This window comes from Corvus moneduloides, chromosome 1 (assembly GCF_009650955.1).
Source record: "Corvus moneduloides isolate bCorMon1 chromosome 1, bCorMon1.pri, whole genome shotgun sequence".
In the NCBI taxonomy this organism is placed as follows: Eukaryota; Metazoa; Chordata; class Aves; order Passeriformes; family Corvidae; genus Corvus; species Corvus moneduloides.
The window spans coordinates 54878893-54896720 of NC_045476.1; the positions used below are offsets into that span (position 1 = coordinate 54878893).

At 38.6% G+C, this 17828-nt stretch overlaps 1 protein-coding gene across 14 annotated transcripts in view; it reads right to left on the reverse strand.

Annotated features, from left to right (window-relative positions):
* The window catches only part of HDAC9 (histone deacetylase 9), a 462820-nt gene that overhangs the window by 110267 nt on the left and 334725 nt on the right, over positions 1-17828 (reverse strand). For all 14 annotated transcript variants that reach the window (XM_032110318.1, XM_032110251.1, XM_032110312.1 and 11 more), the window contains one exon: positions 5434-5541. In XM_032110318.1, coding sequence (XP_031966209.1) covers positions 5434-5541 — 108 coding nt within the window. The remainder of the gene's footprint in view (positions 1-5433; positions 5542-17828) is intronic.

Genomic DNA, 17828 nt, shown 5'->3' on the forward strand with positions numbered 1-17828 from the left:
GCTTATAATAGTACTGAAGGAGTCATCTGAGGCTGAAGAAGAATGTTTCAGCAATCTTCCTTTGTATTTTCCATGGCTACATGGTCTGCTCTGGCAGTGAGTTTTCTATGATGATGGAAAGTCATCTCCCATTGGGAGAATTACTCCCATCTCCCCTTTGGAAACTCCTTCCAAAAAGAGGTTCTTACTAGGTATACTCTTTTTTAATGATATTTTTCACCTGTGTGATTTTTATTCCTGCCAGCCAATTTATAGATATTGAGGGACAGGCAGAGAAATGTATAAATTGTTATCAGAAAATCAATTAAGACACATTTAATGTTCACAAAACAACACACAATGAAACAACTATTACAAGAATAAATAACATTTTGGAAGACATTATTCAGGGAAGTACCATTATTGCAAAATTATCACACTAAATTAACTGAATTCCAGCTTTTTAAATGTAGTATTAACCATTTCATAAACACCTAACATATGGCAACAAAACAGGTGGCAGGATAAATATGAATAACTTGGTTAACAAAATGAAAATAACAGCAGTCTAAGCTTTTTCAGGAAAAATAAAAAAAAACAATTTGGCAAGCTAAGTCCTGAAGATAAGATTCTTTGCAAGTTCTAATAGTTAGAAATGAAATCTGAAACTCAAAAAAACACAGATGCAGAAATTTTCCTTATTTTCCTCCGAGACATGTCTAATGTGGGGTTTGTACAACCTCTCTACTTGCCCAGTTGGGCAGCAGGAGGGACATGCCTGCTGTGTAGGACACATGCAGAGGCAAGGGAAGAGTCTCCTGGTGCCTAGCTGCCTGTGAGTGAAGCAGCACAACAGCAGGGAGGAAGGTGAACTGAGCTGAGCATCACAGTCAATGTAAGAGAAGCAGCTGGGCCGGGCAATAAATGAGAAGGGAGGGGAGGACAGCATCTCCCAGTGCCACATCCTTTGGCAATGAAAGAGAGGAATGAGAGCCTTAGGAGACACTTCCAGGAAAGAAATGCTCTCTCTCTCTGCATGTTTGTGGGCCCTCTTTCTGAAGGCAAGGTCATTGAGTAGAGGCTAGAGACAATGATTTCCAAGTTCATGAGCCATACTGCATGCAAGAAATCATATGCTGGGCACTACCTCTATTTCTTCCCCAAGCACTAAGGAATATATCATAAGACTTCTCTTATCTGATAAAATTATTTATTGGATATAGCTAATGACTGTGGTGGAATTCTATTCACCCAGATCCACATACTCCTCTCTTCTAAAAATCTGTAGTCAGGCAGCAGAGTATGAGAAGCTTTCTACATAAATCTGTCGGGGAAATGATAAATGACCAAACATAGATACATAAAAACAGACAGAAAAGAGAGGTGTGGCTCTGATTCCACATAACATAAATACCTCATTGTGCATCAGCAGCTTTCCTAATTCTAAACAGCTCAAAAAAAGGTAACCTTCATGTAATAATTAGGCTCACCTCCTATTGTAATATTACCAAGATGACATTCCTCAGACATGTAAATAAATTAAGGAAAAAAGAAAAAGCATAGCCTTTGACTCAGTATAACATCACATGCAATTCTTTATTCTCTATTAAATATTACCTCAGAAGTGTATCAAATGGATATTAATGACTGCTCATTATATTATTAAGCAGCCCCACAGAATGCTTAATTTTAACAGTTGTACATAATTAAATAAAAAACATCCAGATTAAGACATCCCAGAGAAGGGACAATTTGTCCCAATTTAAAAAAAAAAAACAAAACAACCAAACCAAACCAAACCAACAAAAAAAAAACCCACCAAAGAAAACTCACCAAAAAAAACCACCAAAACCCCAAACCAAAACTCGGCCCAAAAAAACCCACCACTGTTAATTACTATTGCAGCCATTGTTTTACCTCTCTAGTACTTTCATACTCATCCTTTTCCCAGTGATCAAGGAGATCAAAGAAATCTGATGTCTCACAAGGGGTTTGAACTACAGCAAAGAGAATTCCTCTTAATTCCTGGTCAGTTTTTGAACACTGTCCAAATCAGATGAACAACATGTTGCTGTTCTCAATGAGACTTGTGTGCAATGGGACTGATAGTCTCAGGAAATTCAGAATAAAGAATTTTTTGCCTTGTATATGAGTTTGACTCATGCCCAACTCTGTAATGAATCTCCCAATTGTTTTGCAGACTTTTCATGGTTTATTTTGCAGTCTGTTTTCTTAGCAACATGTACCTATAGCTCCAAACTACTACTATCACTTTGTGCAATAGCAAATGATATCAGTTAAGACCATGGAATAAGCATAGAAATTGAAATGTCCTGTCCTTCCTGAAATTAACTTTATTTGTCAAATCCCAGTCAATATAAGGTACTTGATGTTTGTTTCCACATTCTAGCTAGGCACAGTTGTAAAAAAATTGGGTTTTAAATTGAATTCATGTCTAAAAAATAAAATATTATATTCAACTTATCTTAGGAAAACCATGTTACTCTTTTTTGAATATACATATTCATTCATCAAGATATAAGAAATTTTTGGGCTGCCTGTACCTAACTACACCTATAAATTTGATAATCCTCATGTCAGAAAAGCACTTGTTAAATTAATTACTTCAGCTTCTCATTTCTGAGGTTTTTTGTCTCATGATTTTGTCTACACTAGACAGTTCTACTCTGAGATTATCCTAATGTCACCATGGCTGTTTCAAAAAAAGGCATCTGTGATTCTGCAGTGCAGTGGGTAGATCTTCCACTGCCTTCTCTGCTTCAATCTGGAGCACTGCTCTGTGGTTACTCATTTCTGTGTATTGTGGGTCTGCCACTGTGAACTTCAGGACACACAACTCTTCTCAGAGAACTGTGGGATTTCAGACAAGTCAGTATGCCCTGTCTCATCATTTATCTTTTTTTCTTAAGATGACACCAAACTGACAGTACACCGTCTGATAGCAATCCACTGTAGTAAACATCCAGGGAACTCTACGGTGTGCTTCTCCACTGCTCTCATCTAGCTGTTAACATGTTGCAGAGCTGTTAAAGCTTGCATGCAATTCTTGGAATCCTCCAAAAATTCTGAGGCTGTAGCAGATCATTCCAGATCCCCATCAGAGCTTAATCCTCCCACTCAGTGCTCACAGTCAGAACAGGCCCTAAATGGTTCCTTCGCATGCATGTTTGCTCAATGAATGCATGTGAAAGTGGTCAACTTCATCTTCTTCCCCTTAGATTTTCACAAGTACATTACAAATCTGGTATTTTCCCTAACAGAAACAGCTCATCAACTTACTTTGCTACAGATAAAATGGCAGCAAGATGAAAAAGGAACATGTAAAGGCATAAAGGTAGACTGGAACATACAGATCTATGGGTGTAAAATCTTACGGAGATTGTAGAGAGCTCCAGAAAACACTGCAAAAATCCCCCTAATGTAATTTACGATATGAGAGTATTGAGAGCAACTTGCTAGGAAACCCTGGGTTTGAATGGATGCAGTGACAAAGCAAACATAGGAAGACTGACGAAACAGCTAATGTCAGGATTGTTGCATTTACAGAAATTCTGCTAACATGCTTTTCTACTGACAGTCAGGCATTAATAACCCTTCCATAACATTAGATTAAAAATACCACATGCAGATTGATAGTTCATACAGATGCGATAGTGTCACGTAAATCGCTGGGCTTCATGTTGGAAGTCTAGGAGCAGGTTAGATAAAAACCTATCAGGAATGGTAGGAATATTCACAGTTCTCTTTCACAGCAAATCCTTTCCATTTCTGTTTTTCTGATGATTTGTTCTAAACTAGCTACTGGGTGTATCTACTGAACAACTGCCTTTCCAATGTCTCAACTGCAAGTGGCGTGAGACTGGTTCAATTCTCTGCATTGTAGAAAAAGATTCTATTTAGGATCAACAATAATGTTACAGTAAACTACAAAATAGTTCTAAATATAAAGTATGTAGTACTGAATATAAAACATCTGTTTACAGACTGCTGCAACACCAGTAGCAAGAGAAATCTCGCAATAGCTGCTGATTCTTTTTAGCTGTCTATCACAGACATAAATAAGCAAGAGCATTCACACTCTGAGAGTCACACCACAAATGTACAGAGGTAAGTGGTAAAGATTCTGTAGTGGCCCCTGCTCATGTCAAGTACACACAAGACACACTTCATTATTATTATCAAAACTTGCTTTTAAATTGCCTTAGAGACTGGTGTCTGTCCTACAGTTGCCAAAGATAAAAACTAGGTAAAAAATCCTTCTTCACTTTCATTAGTTTTGTGTATGGAACAACGCACAGTGAGTTACATATTCTACTGTGCCCAGAAGATCTTAAAGGGGATGAAGAACTCATCAGAAAGGATACATTAACAGGATCCCATACAATGCACCCCGTCCTTGATCTGAGATTTCAAAATTTGTACACTTTGTGTGGTACCTGGTTTATCATTTCAGTGTTTGAACATAAAAGTTTAGTAACTGCATTTGATTATGTCAGAACTATAGTACTGCATTTCACCTGATTATGATGTCATTGGTACAACAGATATGTTCTATATCTATCTACATATGTACATAAATGTATGTCCCCATTCCCAAACAAGTAGATAACATATTTTGATTGAAATAAGAGCGAGAGACAGGAAGAAAATTCTCCAAACAGAATTTAGAGTTTTAAAAATCATCATTCAGTGCTAATTTTAAAATATTTATTTCCATCTTGATTCTGGAAATAGGAATGAATCCATTAGTATGTGGACTGGAAAGTGAATAAACAGTTTCATTAAGGAGACATGTTAGCTCCAACAATGTTTATTAGGGCAAACCTGCACTCCGGCTGCATATGGTGTACCTTTAAATAGGGCCGTTAAAATACCAAATAAAATGTCAAAGTCTGTCAGGTCTGGAGCTTTTATAAATTGTTTAGACTGGCGGTAATTTGGGTTCTGTACATCATGCCTTGCGGATCCCGCGGCACGGAGATAGGAGCGGGAAGGGGCCCGGCAGGAGCGGGGGCACACGGGCTGGGAGCCGGGCACCGCCTGCCCGCCGGGCACCGCCTGCCCATCGCCCTCCTCGCCAGCCGCGCCCTCTTAACCCGGCGGCTGCCGCCCCTCTCGCTGGGTGGTATCCCGAGGTTACGCACGTGACTAAACAGCCACATTAAAAAAAAAATATTTAAAACTTTACTTCAAAGGCAGTGCCGCAGCCGCTGGGCAGAGATGTGCACTAACTTCACCTCGGGCTGCAGCACCTCCGCGCTGGCACTGCCCACGGCCGCTACGGCTCATGCAATGCCACGCCTTCGCGGCCGCGCTGCCGGCTCTGGTCCCGCCGCCCTCCCCGGAGCCGAGCGCTGGAACAACGCCGCCCTTCAGCCCCCCGTGCTCCCGGCCCGCGCGGCGCTCCCACCCACGGCGCGGCCCGGACCTCACCTTCAGCTCCCGGGAGGCCACGCGGGCCGCCAGCTCGATGACACAGCCCACCGCCATGCGTGCCGCCCCGGCCGAGTGCAGCTCGTTCCAAACGGTGTCACTGTCCACCTGAGCAAACAGCCGGCCCCGGGAGGAAGGCAGGGGAGAAGGGAGAGGGAGAGGGAGAGGGAGAGCATGAGAGAAAACAAACCCGTGAGGGAGGGCTGGCAGCGTGACAGCCCGTGTACAATAACATCAGTCTTCCGTGCTGGCCAGCTGAAAGGCCTTCTGGACATGGCTTTGCTTATGCTTTTTCTCTGCACGGGCTTCTCCAATGGAAACACATTCCTGTCATGCCTCGCTGCCATTCCCTGTTTAGATTTCTCATTACAAACACTGTTACATCGGCCGGGCCGGGCCTGCTCGCCAGACGCTCCTCAGGCCAGCTGGCGAGGTGACGGGGACCTGCCAGGGCCGGGACCATCGAGAATGTCCATCGGGAATGTCCATCGGGAACAGCCACCGCTGCCCCAGCAGCGTCATGGGCAGCCCGTGCCACCAAAGCTCATCAGTGGCACATCAGTGGCCCCTTTCGTAGGAACAAAAGAGTAGTAACCACTCGTTTTTTCTTCCCAGGCAGTTGTTTATAAGTAACAAATTGGAACAATTAATTGTTACGAGTAATTTCGGCAGTCACTCTTGCCATAGACAGAAAATGGAATTACATAAAGCAAGACCCTTGCTGTATCTCCAGTTTTGATGAGGTAATAAGTTTGGCTGGAAGGCTTTACTTTGTAACAGATGAATGAGTGTTTTTAAAGCAGATAAAGTTATCTTTTGCACCTTCTAAATGAGCAAGTGTGACATATAAAACATTATATATATATGTAAAGGTGGCTAAGCAGCACTGCTTTACAGCGTCAGTCAGTATGCTAAAATTTTACTTTTGAAATCTATTTTTAATACCTCCTTATTTGCGGAAACATACCAAAACATAGAGGTGAAATGCTGTATATCCCTATATATATATTTCCTATTATGTGAAGCAGACATGATGGTGTTAAATAGTCTGAAAAAGTTATCCAGAGAGACAGCCAGACTTCCTTGATGCTCCATGGGAAGTGCATTTAATTGTATCATACCGTACAAATTTATCATGAAAAGAAAAACGTTTAGAAATAGACAAAATACTGTGGCAGATGCTATTTGGATGACTTCCAAGCACACTGAGACATGTTTTCAGTTTGAACCAGAAGCTTCTGTTCCTAATTCCTTGGAAAAAAAAAAAAAAAAAGGAAAGAAATCAAGTAATTGAAAATGGATGCAACTGCTACTCGACTCTGGAAGTTCTGAGGAATTTCTCTGATTACTCATTTGAAACAGAAAAAAGGCTTGATCTAAGCTTGATCTTCTCTACACCTGTCAAATGTCCTCGCCATTACTGTTACAATAATATTATATTTCAAGCTACTAAAATGATCTTATTTTTCAGTGTCCTGGACCTGATTTTTCTATCATTTTGATCAGTTTTGCGTGCATGCAGCAGAACTAATGAAAATAGTTTGTATTTGCAGTAGATCTGAATAAGAAAACTGATTTTGCTTGCAAAGTTTAGAATAACAGTAATGACAGCACACTGTGTTTTCATCTGAGAAACTCAAAATGTTGTACAAACACAATTATCAGCCTGATATGGGATGATTTATTATATTTGTTTTGTAGATTGATAGCTTGTGATTTAAAGAAATTAAGTAGGTTTCCAAAAGATGCACACTAATCAATAGTTACCAAGAAACAAGAAAGAAACCAAGTAGTAAAAATATAGTGACATATATAACATTAGGCAGACCTTCAAGTTATCTCTCTATTGCTTTAAAGGAACTGTGAAAAAAATTTCATTTCTACAGGTAATCAGGAGATAAATAAGTAGAGGTCATTGGTTAAGTCAATTTAATCAAACCATAATAAAGTTTGAAAAATATTGTGCAGTATTTTAAATAAAGAAGTATCAGCAAGAGGGCTGGGAGGGAGTACTTTCTTACCATTTTTATGGCTAGCAAATTAAGGTTAACGTGAAGGAGTGGCTGATGAAAATGATTCAATGGCAGCTGCTTCATACACCAGGGCATGAGCAGGAGCAACCTGCATCCTCAAAGGGACTATGATTCATTTCCAGGAAGACTGATTAAGTTAAAATTGTAACCACAGCTTGAGAGTACCCACCCTTAAGACAGTTGTCTGCTCTGACGCATGAGACTGCAGTCTCTCCATCTGCTGAACGCTGAGCATTGGCCAGGGTACAGCATTTATCATTTTCTGCTTTCAGCTGAGTGTGAGGAGACTGAACTGGGACAATAAGACCAAGTATCTTCCACTGAAAAATTTCCCTTAGACCACTTGAATGACTGCAACCTTAATTTACCTGGACTGGTAGAAGAAATGGGCAATCAGGAAACAGAACAGTGTTTCCTGAGAAATTTTCAAAAATTACCACCTGAATGAACGCAGGAAATTCAGGATATTTTAGCTAATCTCTTGGGCATGGTACATGTAATGAGTGGTAAATTCTTAAAACTAGGGGTAGCTAACTGAAGCTGCATACTTTAATGCATAGTTACTATAATACAAGAAATGTAACATACATATATGAATAATTAACCTGAAAAGTCACAGTATTACAAACTTAGGTATCAAATACTATTTCATATTTTTGCAAAATTAAGACTGAATTTATGAGGAACATCTCATGAAGAACAACCTAGAAGAACCTGCATCACACAGCCAACCCTTTAGCTGTAACAACTAGAAAATGCCATCTCACTCCATTTTATATCTCTATTAATTCTATGTATTTCCTTCAATGCTTCAGGTGTTTAAACAGAGGTTTTCTTTTAGTGTTACTTAATGTTTACTTTGTAAATTGCTGTTGAAATACAGTAGTATAAATGGCAAACCCATTAAAATTACAGCTACTAGTTGGCCCAGTTGTCAGGCTGTGTATGAAATGCAGCTCTAAAATCCTACTGATATGCTTTTCTTTATTCCTGTGAGATGAAATGGTTGGATTTTATACAAGTAAAGGGAATAGGATTAGACACTGTGGTTTCTGGTTCTATTGCATGTATATATCACATATATCTGACAGCCTATCTATATGCTGACTATGCATGAATTTGTGACAAATGTGATGCTTTCTGAATCACAGACTATGACGAAGTCAGATGGAATTTTATAAGAGGTTATTTTTGTTCAAGTGCTTTGGAGCAGCCAAAGAATTCAGTGCAAAACCTATCTGGATTAGGATTGTTTTTCAGAAAATGTTAAACAAAATTTACAGAAAATGCAGCATTTGTAGCTGAATTCTAACACAGAATCTTAGCCTTTTTTCTGTTTAATTTTGTATATTACTTCTGTTTAGGAGTCCTTCAAAAATTGTCAAGATAGAAGAATGTTCTGAATTTAAACAAATGAAAAAAAAATTTTTTAAAGCATCAAAATGTCAGTGTTGAACTATGAGAATACTACATATTTTATTATCAAAAATCCTATCACTGCTACAGCTCTTCAAAGAAGAAATGTGCATGATAGCGCCAAGAGCCAGAGAGCACGAGCCCTATCCGAACACTGACTTTCTAACACACATATGGATTTACTTCACTCCCAGTTTCCTGAATGAGCAGTGTAGGTTGCAGACTTTTTCAAGCAGATCTAGTATAGCTCAATCATTGGCATGTGTAGCAAAGCTAATACTCTGCAAAGCTACAGATGATAGAAATTAAGCTACCTGTCCCTGAAGTGGATGTGGAGGCATTAAAGAGGAAGGGAATGACTTAAGTGAAAAGAAATGTGGGTAACTTCTCCCGACTGAATGCAACTTATATTTCAAGCCCTGTGTCCAGAAATTTTCTGCTTTGCACTACAAAAAAACTTGATATGAATGCTTCCTGTAAGAAGTATCTGTGTGATAATGCCACTTCCACAAGGAAGACTTTAAGCATACTCAGAACAAGCTAAGAAAGAAGAAGCCTTACATCAGAGACACTTCAACAGACAGAAAGCTTTTACTGTAACCCCTTTTGGGCTGGAAATTTTCATTTTAAGGAAGACTGACTATAATGTTTGAAAGTTACCAACTCCTTATGCTGTGCTCAGGTTGTGGAATGTGTGAAAGCAGTGAGGAAGGATATGGCACTACACCTGAGGGAGAGATTGCTTACTTAAAGATCTTTCTGAAATCACTGCAGTTGACAAAACTGGAAATGTTCCTTCTCCTGCTATTTGAATTTATCTCGAACCTACCTCAGAGGGGCAAAAAAAGGAGTGTGAATAATAACGCTAAAGCATTTCTAAAATAATAACTCAGGTTTTTTTACCTGTCCCTTTCCCTGCTACTAAACCTCTTCATTCCTCATCTTTTATTTCAGTCCTCTTGTCTCCAGAAACCTCCTGGGATCTGCCAAGTGGTCATTGTATCACAGTTCTACTGACCAGAGATGCTGCTCACAGTCTGACAAACCTTTCAGTTTTTTACACCCTGCATGATGTATTCATCTGTGTGAGTTATTTCTCTTTCTTAAATTATTGTAATACGTACCCACTGATAACTATATGACAATATAAAATAGAGCCCAAGCTGCTGCTTTGGGATGAATTCAAAGCATCTTAGAACTTTCTCTGCCCACCCCTCCTCCCACCCACAAACACACAACTTGTGATTTAATGTAAATCCATTTTATGCAGTGGAATTCTGATTTTCCTCCTAGGAGGAATTAAAAATACACTGAATTGCTCATCCTGCTCTGGATACTCTGCACAATTACTGCCATCATTAAAATCAAAACCAGTCCTCTTGGAATTATCACACGTCCCCACAAGAGATACTCTACTTTCAGGTCAAAAAAATACAATCTGTCATCTACTTGTTCGTGGAAACTTTGACCTGTGATGCTCCTTTGATGGCAGTCCTTGTATTCTATGTGTCCAATATCCTGGACAACAAGCAGTTCTTTACAGTAGTTTGAAGGGCTTCTTTGCCCTTTCTTTAAAGGCATCTTCTTGGATGGAAGTTAATTAAGTATGCATTTCAGATGGATACATTTCAACACAAATCTAGAAAAACAACTATGTTTAAAAGATTCTATCCTTTGACATAAGTGGTTATAATACTGAGAAGTAAATAAACTCTGGTCAGCTAACAACAGTGTAGCTATATGCAGTAAACAAACTGATTAAGAATATCTGACAAATAATACTGGAGAGTACTGACATCCTCAGTGATACTGAAATTTAATAAAACTTATGTGTTGCAGAGAAAATTCTTGTGTTTTAGCTTTAAAAGCATTCAGAGTCTCACACTCTTTCACTTATGCCAGAGCAAACATGTTTCTATCACTGGGTTTTTTTAATTTCCTGGCTTGAAAATAGAAATTAAATATTTTTCTGAAGTGTTCCAGCTTCTAAAAATTGTGTGGCATTTCAGTATCACTTCCAGCAAGGAGTCTGTCATTCTTAGACACTGTTGGTGCCAGCTAATGCTACCGCGTAAGTTTGGAGTATTTTGCTTCTGACCATGAGCAGTGCGGCTTCCCAGGTGTCACGCTTATAGCTCTCACCTCCCACTCTTACAGATGTCCTGGTGATCATTCATCACCTCTGTGATTTCCACTAGGAAGCAAAAGGTCCTCAACGTGCTTCTCAGCTGCTGTTTCATCTCACCATGACTAAAGAAGCGAAGGTGTACTCATCATCTCCAAGGAACAACTTCTAATGAATGGCCTGTCAGCCATGTCACTCGTTAAGGAACAAAGGAGAAAAGGTTTGCATGGCTGACGCCTTTTCTATAAATCCCAGATACAGGAAGTGTGTAAAAGTGTACTGCTTTAGGAAAAATATGTACAGTGAGCTTCCTTTATTTTTACTGCTGTTGCAGCTGTATCAAAGATTTTTTCTGTCAAAGGCATTTCCAGCTGTTTTGATCTAAAATGCCTACCATAAGGAGTACCCAGAATATCAGCTTTTCATATTTTCTTGCCTACCAGTGTGGTTTACAAATAAATTGTGAAGGGCATGTGATCTTTAGGCTCCAGCAGGCTGAATAATTCAAAGGATCATCACAAATCATTGCTTAAACAAAAACCATGGTATTCCCTTAGTCTTGCATTGACTTCTGTGTTTGAATAATTCCAGTAGGAGAACTTACCAGTAATAATATTTATGGAAAAGGGCTTCTAAAAATAGTTTTAAAGGCTATTAATTCTGACTCCAAAAACCTCTTTCCAGGCTTTCTTCAAGGACAAGGAATGTGGGCAATACACAAAACAATTGTATGTAGAATACTTAATGTCTTTCAAGTTTTGCCTGCCAATAGTGAAGTAACATGAAAAGCCAATCAAAGCCAATTTTCAGAAAATATTCAGTAAAAAAATTAATTATTAATTAATTTTTGAATGCCTAGCAGAGTTACTGATGTTGGTAGTCATCCCCTGATTTAAATGCAGCGCCCTCTCTGTAAAAACAAAATTCATCTTAAAGTTTGTAAAAAACCTAGTAAATATGTGAGGTCTGTATTGAAAAATAAATAGCTTTGTATTCAAAATGAGAAGCATAAAAAATCAGTCTAAGTCAAGCTGAATCCTGAATAGAATAGTATCTCAAAAAGAAATGGTTTTACTTGGTTTCTCTTAAACTAACTTTTATGACAGACATCCAGAATCTCAAGGTCTGATAAAGCATACATTAGACACTGTAAAGGATCTCAAAACCTTAGTGAAACAGTGATGTGTGGATCATTGGTAGGGGGAATGGAGGGAGGATAGCATGGATTAGATGTGGATTAGTACTTGTTTTTAGAAAAAACTCATAAATAAAACACTTAGGCCCAGATTCAAGTCTCAGATATGTGGCGTATATCACCAGATGCTTGTAAAAAATGTTACTGCACTTTCAGACCTAGCCCTAAGTACTCTATTAATTTAACTTGACATTTGTTTTAGTAGTTAATGGGTTAGTGTGTGAAAATGCTTGTGCAACTGCCTTCTTATGTTTGATCTTCCAGCTTCCAGGAGTTTGTAGACAAGGAGATACAACAATGTATAGTTGGTTGTAATGCATACAGAAATGCATTTACAGAATGCAGTTACAGAAAATGCAACTTTGTCCAAAATTCAAGCCTTATTTCTAAAAAGTTTCATCATTTACTGGTGAAGACATTAAAACATAGTATTTCAGCTTTTTGCCTGGATGTAGGTTATGTTAGAGGCCACTGTGGGGCTACACTAGAACCTGGTGTTTATTCAGATAAACAATGCATGAACATTTGCTCTTCAGAGTGCTCTTCTGTCCATCCTGGAGTTAAATTCGGTCGATAAGCACATGATACATTTTTAAAGTGCAAATGTGAATTCTTCTTTAATTACAGAATTACCATCAAATCTGTGTGTGTGTGTGTGTGTGTGTGTGATTAAGTCTGGGCAGAGTGAACAGTAGTAGTAGATTGGATATGGTACTCTTTCACTATTTATGTTTAACATACCTGTGAGTATTTATATATATATGTATATGTATATATATATGTGTGTATATATATATATAAAATGTTTCCTATTCTGGCAAATAAGAAGGCTTCTTTGCATAATGTTTGTCTTTGGCAACACAATAGTTTTTAGGAAATGCAGAAAATTAGGTAAGACCTTTAAAGATTTGACTTTACAGTAGTTCATTAACTTCCTGTTATAATTTTCATTAACTTCCCAATAATTTTCTGTGATCCGTGCACTGTATCTTTGTTTAAAAATTTAATCTGGTTGAGTAGCAAGGGAAAAATGTCCTCTGTTAAAAGGGGAAAAAAATTGTGTGAGGCACCAAATTGTGTATTTGGCAAGTTGTCAGATTGCCATGCCTGAGCTTTCTGTCCTTGCCTGCTGCAAGTAAAAGCATTCTGGGACTATTGTAGAACATTGTATTGTGCCTGCAGCAATACCAAAGAACTGTGTCTCTCAGCTGAACAGTTTCACCTCTCACCGAAACATCAAGCTCTGCGGTAGATGGCACAGGGCCACCTCAGTGCCACAAAATGCCAAGAATGGGACAAAATATCTGCCCTGACATGTGAAGAAATGTTTTCCTTTTTTTGTGGCCGTGGTGTTGATATGCTAAATGTGGCATTCCCTCCCTGCCCAGAGATGAGACCACTTGCACTTTACAGAACCAGAAATGAAGTCTGTGTACCTCAGTAAAGGAAGGCTGGCTGTTTTCTGCTGTGGTCATCAAGATTCACCTTATTACACTTGGTTTTTTTTCTAAAATCAATGTGCCTAAAATTTGAAACTTAGTTGTTTCAAGTCTCTGTCAATAAAGGAAATCAAGCACCTCCAGTCAGTTCTTCTGATCTTAGGTAGTACCACTCCTGTTCTAGTGATGCCTGTGGCTTTCTAATGCCAGTACATAAAGCTGGACAAGGGAGTCTTCAGAGAGCTGTTGTTCTGCACTGAAAGTTAATTAAATATGCATATTTTATCTTAATTCACTATTTTTTCTTTAGACAAACCTCTGACTCTGGCTCTGGTTCCATCCCCAGTGGCCTTAAGTTGCCTTGGGGTGGTACCAGGGTGGCCTTATTGATCACACATTTTGTAGACGTCTGCAGAAAATATCACAGTCAACACCATGTAACTGTGAGTCCTAAATAGTCTGCAAGATATGTCAATTAAAGTATAATCTGCTTGTTGTTTTGAATAAATCTTGGTATTTCTTAAGGAATGGTGTAGCTGACAGGCTTAGGGGGTAAGTCCTTCATTCCTAGAAGCCTTCTGCAGTGTGTTCCAAAATGTAACTGGCAAATTTCAATAGGTTAATGAGTCAGGTAAGTAATTTAAAGTATTAGGTGAATATATTAGCACCATGGTATATTAATGATTTCACAGTGGAAGACTTAATATTGAGTAAATGAGCTTCTAGGAATTACAGATTGCTTTCCCAAACCTGGGAAACAGACATACTTTTTGTTGAGAAGAGTATATCTATTTTTGGTACAGCCTGGAATATAGAGGGAAGACACAAGTTAATTCTAATGTCTGTGTGGAGGTGGTGGTTCATTTGAGTGCCCAGACTGTAGGCAGTCTAATTTCTCTACAGACACATTTGTGTGCAGATATAAGGAAAGACACCTAAGCAGCCTGGAACCTAAACTTGCTACAAGAAGGCAATGCTACTGCCAGTATTTTCGTGATTTTTACACTGTTATACCATGGTAATGGAACCAGGTTGGTACCATTAGCTCTTATAAGAGCAATGAAGAGTCATAATGTGTAAAGGCTGAAAATTCTTCCTGGGCACAGACTGAGAAGATCAAGGGAAGAATGAGAAGCAGGAAAAACCAATTTGCTTCCTGGATGACTTACTAAACCTGTGTACTAGTAAAATCTTGCCTTTCTTATTGCTTTTCTGCCTGTGTGGTCAGGACAGAAAGTAGCACCATCAGCTGCCACAGCAAGGAATGGCAGGAAGAAATTTAAGATTCAGAGAATATTAATGTTTTTTAAGTATTGTAAATATGTTGAGAGATTTTATAGCTATAAATTTCTTCTCTTGGTAATTAAAGGCCAAATTGTTTTCTGATATGGAAGATCTAAGTTACACTTCAGTTTTTGAAAAAAGACCAGCTTATCCCAGCAGAAACATCATCTCTGTTTTACTGCTGTAACAGCAAATTTAGAGGAAATGCAACAGAGATTCCATAATATGTACAAGCCACACTCACCCATTCAGATGGCTCAATATTTAGCCCAGGAGCCACTCTGTTCAGCTCACTAAACATTAATTCTTCTGAAGTGTGATTTCTTGCAGGGTGGCGTTCTCCCCCAGCTCCTCCTCTTGCAATTTAAAGGTCTGACTTTACGCATTACAGGTTTGGAGCAGTGTCTTTGGTGGGGAGGATGGGGGGAGAGCAGGGGGGATTGGATAACTGCCCAATTTCATATGATAAAAGTGAAATTCTCTTCTGTCTGCAGGACAATCCCCAGGGAACAACGTATGAAACCCAAACTTAAATAAAATCATATCCTGTTTGCAAACATCATATTCCCTTTGCTTCTCAGTAATCTGGACCCATAAACCCCAGCACAGCTTGAGAGCCCATTCCTCATCTAAACAAATGCCATAAGCCCCTTTATACTTTTACAACCATGTCAGAAAATAATATTGACTGCCAATAGTGATGTGATTGGAGTTGCCTCCTCTGAGCCATAAAAGAAGCAGTCTGTTATCAATTTCTCTAAATGCATCAAGGGAATTATGGGTCGGTTCAGTTCCAAGTTATAAATGACAATTCAAAAGCCGCAGAAGTGTTTGAAGCTGGGAGCCGATGATGACATTATCATAAAAGCCTGCTCTTCTTTGCTTTTGTGGGGTTTTTTGCCTATCAACTAGACAAAAAAATATGGCTGAGAAATGACTTCAAGATTTCTTCACACAGCAGCAGGTCAAACAGGCAAGAAAACAATCACTATTTTTAGTGACAGACTGAGACAAGGAGATGAAACTTACTCCCATTAAATGTAGATTTCTTCTTCTCTTATTGTCATTTTCACAGCACAACAGGAGAGGAATTGCAATAGATGGATACATTGATCAAATGATCAGTTATAGCTCTAGTGGCCGTTTACAGATGAAAAATTGTGGAGCAGTCTGACAAGCCACAGAACCAAAATGTAATTTGTGATTATTCTCCCCATTTGGCCACTTCACCTGTAATCTACCCACCTCTCCTGGAAAACTTTTCACATTCCAAACCTCTGACCAGCTGCAAGAAACCATCTCTTTTTATTAAAACTGCTGGCCATAGAGCTGCTAGTCTCTCTCCAACACAAAGAATTTCATCCCCCCGGTATTAGAATTCTTTAACAACAGTTGGTTCTGGAACACGGTTAAGCTTGAAAAAAAAAAACAATAAAAAGCATTATTGCAGGAGGGAGATCCCATATTTCAGCGGATTTTATACTCCTGACCTTGGATAGTCCTCTGATAAAAAATCAACCATCATTTAAAGAAAACCTGTTATGTGCAAATTTAGGATGCTAGTTTAGACTTTTTTTTTTCCTCTCTTTGTGAGATCTGTTCAGTTTAGCTGTACAGTACAGGTGAAACAGATTTCTACTCCTAGATAAGAGACCTAATTATTACTTATATAGTTCCTTATAAAACTAAAAAGTTTATTGTTTGATTTCTTCTGAAAAACTAACATATACTAAGCCATATTCACCAATGACTCTAACATAATCGATCCCTAGCACTACTTAAAAGAAGATTCATATGGATGAAAAATTTACGAAATGAGTAAACAGTAGTTTTACATGCATTATTTTCATTGCTACAAAAGATTTAGTGCCGTGATGGAAAAGGATCAGAAAATATTGGTTATGGACACAGACTGCCTCGTTTGCTTTTCAAAATTCTTGAAACAAACTTTCTTTTATTATAACTGTAAGTAATGTCCAAAGAAGAGGATCCCAGATGTTAACTGCAGTTTTAGAACAGAGATAACACAATCAATAATAGAATAGAAGTCAGGGTTACAGAGATTAGTTGGACTTTTGTTTGTGAACAATAAAAGCCCATCAAGTGATCATGTCTTCAGTGTTTGGGAAGTCCTAGCTTCCATTCCTTGATCCAAGAGCAGTTTTCATTCTGTTCAGTGATTCTTTCACATCAAATTTATAAGCTGGTTGTGGAATAGGGCCTCAGAACTAGCACTTGGCAGTATTTATAATTATATATGCTAGGTAGATCATAGCCTTAGGTACATGGGCTTTATCCTACTTATGGATAAAGCCTTACTTGTCCGGTGCTCTTTCCAACAGTACTATGGTGTGAGGATCCCCAACCAGAAATAATATTTGCTCTCTTTTGTGGTAGCAACACCCACTAAGACGTGGGGTCTCTGATATTAAATCCAGCCTGGGAGTGGAGAGAACTGAGCCTAGGTTTCCCATCCCCTGTATGAGTAGTCTAACCACTAATCTATTTAATAGTAGAGCTGCATAGTAACAGTCAGCAAGGTCCCCGTATGGTTAGAAGACAATAGGGTCAAAGAGCTCTGAAAGCCCTCCTTCCAAAGGCAGTCATAAAGTCTCCTGCAAGAATGGAATTTTTTTTCTTAACACTGTTTTATTATATTCTGTAGCAAACAAGTAATGATGCAAGCATGGAAGAAAAAATACACAACAAACAAAAAAAATTTAAATTCTTCCATCCCTCCCTAAAATCTTCGCGTGAGCTACTCTTCCTGCTTTACATTGATTACTGCTTTATACCTCTCAATTGAGAGTTACTAAGTAGCAATATTTTTTGTTTCTTTCCACCATTATTTCTGAAAATAACCTTAAGAATTGCTTTTCACGTAGTTTGAAGCAGCTCCCTTT